This window comes from Elephantulus edwardii, unplaced genomic scaffold (genome assembly GCF_000299155.1).
Source record: "Elephantulus edwardii isolate Elephantulus edwardi_28Jun2011 unplaced genomic scaffold, EleEdw1.0 scaffold00141, whole genome shotgun sequence".
NCBI lineage: Eukaryota > Metazoa > Chordata > Mammalia > Macroscelidea > Macroscelididae > Elephantulus > Elephantulus edwardii.
This window is the reverse complement of record NW_006399891.1, coordinates 6,590,244-6,596,901: the sequence shown is the minus strand read 5'-3', so window position 1 is coordinate 6,596,901 and position 6,658 is coordinate 6,590,244. Positions and strand designations below refer to the sequence as shown.

Genomic DNA, 6,658 nt, shown 5'->3' with positions numbered 1-6,658 from the left:
GGGAATAAGTGCGTTTGAGATGGCTAGGTTGGCACAGGATAGAACAGCATTTAGAGCTCTTGTACATAGGGTCGCTATGAGTCGCAGGTGACTCGATGGCACATAACAACAGGGAAAAAGTTTTTGTTTTCTTAGCAGTCCATGGTATTTTCAACATTCTTATCCAGCACCCCTCAAAGGCATTGATTCTTCTGCTGTCATCTTTAGTCATTGGCTAGCTCTCTGATGCATGCCAAGTAATTGTGAAGACCATGGCTTGGATCAAGCACACCTTAGTCTCTAGACTGACATCATTGCTCTTAAGCTCTCTGGAGAGATCCCTGACAACAGATTTTCCCAGTAGATTTCCTAACTGCTAATGCCAAGGGTATTAATTGTGGAGCTGAGAAGGCTGAAATTGTTAAATATCTCAGTCTCTTCTTCATCTATCATAGTGCTTCAGTGGTGAGAATCTTTGTCTTCTTGATATTGAGCTTCAATCCATATTGAAGGCTACAGTCCTTGACCTACAGCAAATATGTCAGGTCCTCCTCAGTTTGACCATGCAAGGTTGTGTCATCTGCATAATGTAGGTTATCAGTCTTTCTGCAATCCTAATGCCATCATCCTCATAAACCCACCCTTCCAAATGATCTGGTCCTCATATAGAGTGAAAAAGTATGGAGACAGGACGCATCCCTGACAGACTCCTTTCCTGATTTTGAATCATGCAGTGTTTGCTTGCTCTGTTCTGACAACTACTTCCTGGTCCAAATATAGACTTCACATAAGCACAATCAAGTGTTCAGGGATTCCCATTTCTTTTCAAAGTTAACCACAGTTTGTTGTGATTCACACAAATTCAATCAAATGCCTTTGCATAGTCAATGAAACAGACATTCCTCTGGTCCTCCCTGCTTTCAGCCAAGATCCATCTGACCTTGGCTGTGATTCTTTTCCCTCCTTCCTTCCTTTTCTCTCACTCTCTTTCCTCCCATTTTTTCTCTTCTATTGCGCTTGTCATGTTTGATGCTTCTACTTCAAATAGGCTGATATGTTACTTTAATAGACTTGATGTTTCCATTTTTAAATGTTCCCCAGTATGATCTGTCAGGGAGTTAAGGGAGCCAGAGCAACAATTAGGATAGCAGTCCTTCCGTGTGTGAGCTGCAGACAGGGATTTCTCCAAATTACTGAGGAAGAGCAGTAATATTAATTTGAGGACTAAGGTACTCTTGGTTCAGACCGTGGTCTTTTCAGTCACTTGCTATGATGCTGAAATCTGGACATTGAATAAGGGTGACAGAAGAAAAATTGATGCCTTTGAACTGTGGTGTTGGAGGCAAGTACTGAATATCCTGTGGACCGTCGAAAGAACAAACAGATCTATCTTAGAAAAGGGGCACCCAGAGTGTTCCTTGGAGGCAAAGATGGCGAAGCTTCGTCTCGCACACTTTGGGCATGTTGCTAGGAGAGGTTATTTCTTGGAGAAGGACATCATTCTTGGAAAGATGTAGGGATGGCGAAGGAGAGGAAAACCCTCAATAAGATGGATTGACACAGTGATCCTGCAGTGGGCTTGAGCGTGTCAGAGATGGTGAGGATGTTAATCACAGGAGAGGACCGAGTTCAGATCTTTTATTCAGAGGGTCCCTATGAGTTGTACTTCTCGGCAGCAGCTAGCAACAACATGTGTCAACGGGAGGACTTTCCACTGATCACTTATACTCAGGGTTCTGTTCCCTTCTCTTGGGGTGGGAGGAGATTATGGTTATTTCTCCCCCACCTAACTCAGTCAGGGATGAAGGAAAGAACCATGAAATGCAAGTATTTATGATCAGTCATGTTCTGATTTTGTGAGCAGTATCCTTTCTACACATTTTCCAGTATTTGAACACTGAAGACATTTAGAGTGTGCCCTGTGTACATGTATATTTGAAAAAAGTGCTGATTTACAAGAACTTGTAAGACATTTATAACTAAGTGCCAACTTCAGTTTGTCTGATTTCTTCTATTTTTATTTGCGTTAAAGTTTACCAAACAACTTGATTTTCCATTCAATCATTCATATGCATTTGTGTTTTGTTTGTAATGTTAATCACAGTACCCACTGTGTGACCTCACCACCTTTGTCTTGTTTTACTTTTTCCACTTAAATAGAGTGGTGTTTTAACCATTAAGCTTGGTGGAGACCTGGGAACCTATGTGATCAACAAGCAGACCCCAAACAAGCAAATCTGGTTATCATCACCTTCCAGGTATGTGCACAAGCTGAAAGCTGCTGTCATTAGATTTGTTGGAAATGTGACAGTGTCAGTTGGTGACGGTGTAAAGGATCCTTTCTCAGTGTCTTACAGCATATATTATTCAAAGTTGTTGTTGTTGTTGTTGTGTACCATCAAGTTGGAACTGACTCATGAGTGACCCTCCAGTGGGTTTTCAGAGGCACTAAATCACACAAGAAGGAATTGTCTGTGCAATGAATAAATATTTTTTTAAAAAAGGCAACTGAGGAAAGAAGGAGGGAGAGGGGGTAAAATATGTAACAATGAATGAATGAAAATATAATTTCTCTGTAAACATTCATTGATATCACAAACTAAAATTTTATTTAAAAAAACAAAAAAAAAAAAAAAAAAAGAAGGAATTGTCCATCTTTCTACCTTGGAACAGCTGGTGGATTTGAACCTCAAACCTTTGGGCTGACTGCACAACTCTACCACTAAGTCACCAGAGCTCCTTTCATTCACAGCAGCGTTGTTTATTCTGGCCATATAGCTTTTCTTGCTGATAATTTGGCTTCTGTCAGCAATATCAGGTTGTTTAACATCTGAGGTGAAAAGTTTAAAATGCTTCAGAATCCAACCAGGACATTTTCTCTATTGAATCATTGCCTTGCCTTTAATGAAAGGTTCTTCTGTACTTTATCCTTCAAATCAACTTAAAATTTGACCTGTGGTTTGTTTTGAGCATCTCAGCTAAAGGTTAGATGGATTCCTGAATTGGGCTGGGTGGCCCCTGGAGTGAACAGGCATTTTAAACTGTTGCTCCAGGGCGTGTAACGCCAGCTTCTCTGTTGAAGTGCTTTCAAATAAAAGGTTGTGTTGGACCCTGGCCTGTGCCTTGTCTCCAGGCCTGAGAAGATGCAGGGGAGGCGGCTGCTGTTGAAGTGTTTTATAAGAAACTCAGACTCTGTGCAGATTGTCCAGAGCCATCGTTAGCATTCCCAAAGGAGTTCACTGACAGGATTAGGAAATCCAGAGAGCCAGGGGATCTTTCAAAGCCTCATGATATTTGCATTTTGTTTTAAAACATTACCTTTCCCCTGCCCATATGTTGACCTCATTTTAGATAATGAATTTTCTCCTGTTTACCATGCTGTGATATGTCATATTTTGCTCATAATAAATCAAATGTTCTACCTTCTAACCCAGCCTCAAATAGACAGTCCAGAAAAACAGTGGAACTTACTCAGGCTCTCTAGAAGGCCCTTGTGCTCTGATGGCATCACTTTGTATACCCTGTTCGATTCTCAGCCAACGCATCTCATACACAGCCAGTTTTCGTCTGTCATTGGAGGCGAGCGTATTACCTCTCACCAGAGCTTTCAGGTTAAGATGCATTAGAAATAAATGCCTGGAGATATACTTATAAAAATTAACCAGCAAAAACCCCCTGTAGGTCACAGTGGATCCACACTCAGACTCATGGGGAAATGGGGCAGTGTGATGTCCCCATGAACCTGGGCAACTCGACGGCAGCTCACAGCAGTTACTGGAATAATAAACTGGCAAATCCCTCCAACACTGTACGTACTTTGTTTTACTCTAGAGTTCACCCTGAGGATTTAGAAATAGTCATCTGAGCACTTTCTACCACAAATGCTGTTTCCCTCAAATGGTTTTTTAAACTTTCTTATTCTCCGAAAGTTTGATATCCCCCCTCCCCACTGCCCTGCCCTTTAGTCCAAAATAACTTCCACAGAAGTGCAGTTCTGGAGTTTTGGCTGATATTTTTTCAGGTCATATGGCAACAGTACTTTTTTTTGCCCACCCCAAGAAGATTCTAGAATTGAATAAAGACAAGGCCTGGGCAGATACCTGGGCAAGCAGTGCCTTTTCACAAGGCCCTGTTGTAGTGTGTGTGGCAGGGCTTGGCGAGCCCCTGGCCTCTGCTGAGAAGCTTAGTAGTAAAGGTAGACAGAGGCCACAGAAATATCCTCGGATCTGATGGAGCTTGTTCTTCCCTTTCACATGTCTTGACATAGTTTGTGTTTGGCTGTTTGTGTACATTAAACAAAAGTTCCAATGTGTTTCTTTTTCCCTTTTATCTCTATTATTGGGAAAGTGTAGGGAGCTCTGGTGACCTAGTGGTAAGAAGCTACACGACATGCTGCTCGAATCCACCAGTTGCTCCTTGGGAGAAGGATGGGCATTCTCCCATGTGATTTACTGCCCCTGAAAACCCACTGGAGGGTCGGCTATGAGTCATTCCAATTCAGTGGCACACAACAACATTAACAATGGGAAAGTGTGATAAAGTAAAGTAAGTCTTCCTGGAACCTCAGAATGTGATCTTATTTGGAAAGAAGATAGTTAAGTTGAGATCATCCTGGATTTAAGGTAGCCCCAAGGTCCTAAATCCAAGTACAGATGTCTTTTTTACGAGAAAAGAGAAGGGGCGTGGGCAACACAGGGAGAGGGCCAGGTGTGCAGAGCAGAACAACTGGCAGATTTGAGCCACTGACTGTTTTGGTCTGCAGTGCAGCATACGATGTCCTCAGGTCTTCTTATAAACTCTAAGTGTTCTTAAATAGAAGACCTTGAGATAAGACACCAGCCCTACGCCTCATCAAGCATTACTGTCCAGAACATCACTGCAGGCAGTTTCTAGGCGGCGCTCTTGAGGACAGGGTGTGTGCCTCTCCTCACAGCTGTCCTGGTGAACTCACTCTGTGCTTTGTTTTCCAGCGGACCCAAGCGTTATGACTGGACTGGAAAAAACTGGGTGTACTCCCACGATGGCGTATCCCTCCACCAGCTGCTGGCCACAGAGCTTTCCAAAGCTTTAAACACCAAACTGGACTTGTCTTCCCTGGCCTATTCTGGCAAAAGTGCTTGATGCCCAGCTCCGTGTGAAAGACATTAAAGGTGATACATGCAAGACCACAGCTCTGTTCCACCGCTGAGTGTGTCTTCTTTTCCTTTCCTGCCTTTGAGGACAGGAACATTATGTGTGACAGCTCCAAAGTCAACATGCATGTCCCACTCCATCCCAAGTACTGGGTTTTTTCTTCATTCTTCTGCCCCCACTGAGCTCTATCTTTTAAATGTCTATAAACACATACTTCGGTGAATAACCTTACAACAGAGGAAAATAATAAGAAAATTCTAGAAGGAGAAAATGAATTGGCTTTCCTCTTTGAAGAAGTTGTTGGCAAAAATGACATGAAGAACACCTGGGCAACCTCACCATTCTTTCTCAAAATGAGACTTTGACAAGGATAATTGTGTTCCCATACCTGTTTGTAGGAAGTTCTGGTGGCCCGATGATAAGAAGCTGCACTGCAATCCCAAAGGCACTTGACTGGAAACCACCAGCTGCTCCATGGGTGAAGGATGGGCAGTCTCCTCCTGTGCGATTTACTGCCTCTGAAAACCCACTGGAGGGTCAGTGATGGGTTGGTTCTGACTCCAGGGCAAACGACAGCATACCTGTTTGAAAGGGGAAGCCCTTCTGGGGCATTGAAAATTGAAGCATCAGAAGCAACTTGGGACTTCTCAAACTGAACACCATCTTCAGTCCTCACATTGTGACTCGGAAAGGGTGTGGGCTGCCCCAGGGGGCTCAGGGAGACTTACTTGGTGGGGCTACTTTCCTATAGGTGTATAATTGTACAAACCCACCATACACATCAAGGTTTGTCATAGAATCAATTGCTAAAACACTAGAGTCTGAGACCACCACACACAAATTCCAAGATAAGAAGGAGAGGAAGCCATCTCCAGAAATAAGGGATAAAGCTGTAATATGTAATAGACAAGGTCAGGCCAGGTTGCTGAGGAGGTGTTTTTTTAGTCTGTGAAGAACTGCCTAAAGAAAGGCAAGTTTGTATTGGTGGAAACCTTAGTCCTAGACAGCTCAGCCCAAAGTATTCTGGGCAAGTTCCTTAAACCCACTGAACCCTCATTTCCCCCTTGCTAAGTGGGAGACTTGAACTGGATAAAATAATTGACTCCCATTCACACCTCAGTGGCCCTGCCAGGCAGCCACCCAGGCTAGCTTTCATTTCTCTGGGTAGATGAGAGAACTGACATCTAGATAGTAAATATACAATCATTTATTAGGATTTTGATTGAATTTATGTTAATAATAACCACTATAATGTGATAAAACCTGCTATGCCACATAACATTGCTGTAATCTTTACTGATTTGCATTTTACATATGAAGAAACCAAATCTCAGGAACATTAAAACAGCCCACCTAAAGTTATGCTCATCTTCTGCTATTTCCTTACAGAAAAAGAGTACAAGTGGCAAGTCTGTGAACATTCAGGAAAAACTTTCGCAGTGGGTGAACCCACAACACATTCCATTCTAGAAGAAAGAAAACAATAGAATGCTACAAGTGAGTGCTTCATGCGCACTTCAAACATTTCCTTTCCTCAGAAATAAAA

The 6,658-nt window shown here is 42.7% G+C and overlaps 1 protein-coding gene across 1 annotated transcript in view; it reads left to right on the top strand.

Moving 5' to 3' along the window:
* Positions 1 to 5,100, top strand: part of LOC102857856 (frataxin, mitochondrial-like) — a 29,703-nt gene extending 24,603 nt beyond the window's left edge. The window contains exons 4-5 of the mRNA XM_006894426.1: positions 2,140 to 2,237; positions 4,950 to 5,100. Of these exons, the coding sequence (XP_006894488.1) occupies positions 2,140 to 2,237; positions 4,950 to 5,100 (249 nt within the window). The remainder of the gene's footprint in view (positions 1 to 2,139; positions 2,238 to 4,949) is intronic.
* Positions 5,101 to 6,658: the final 1,558 nt, after the last annotated feature.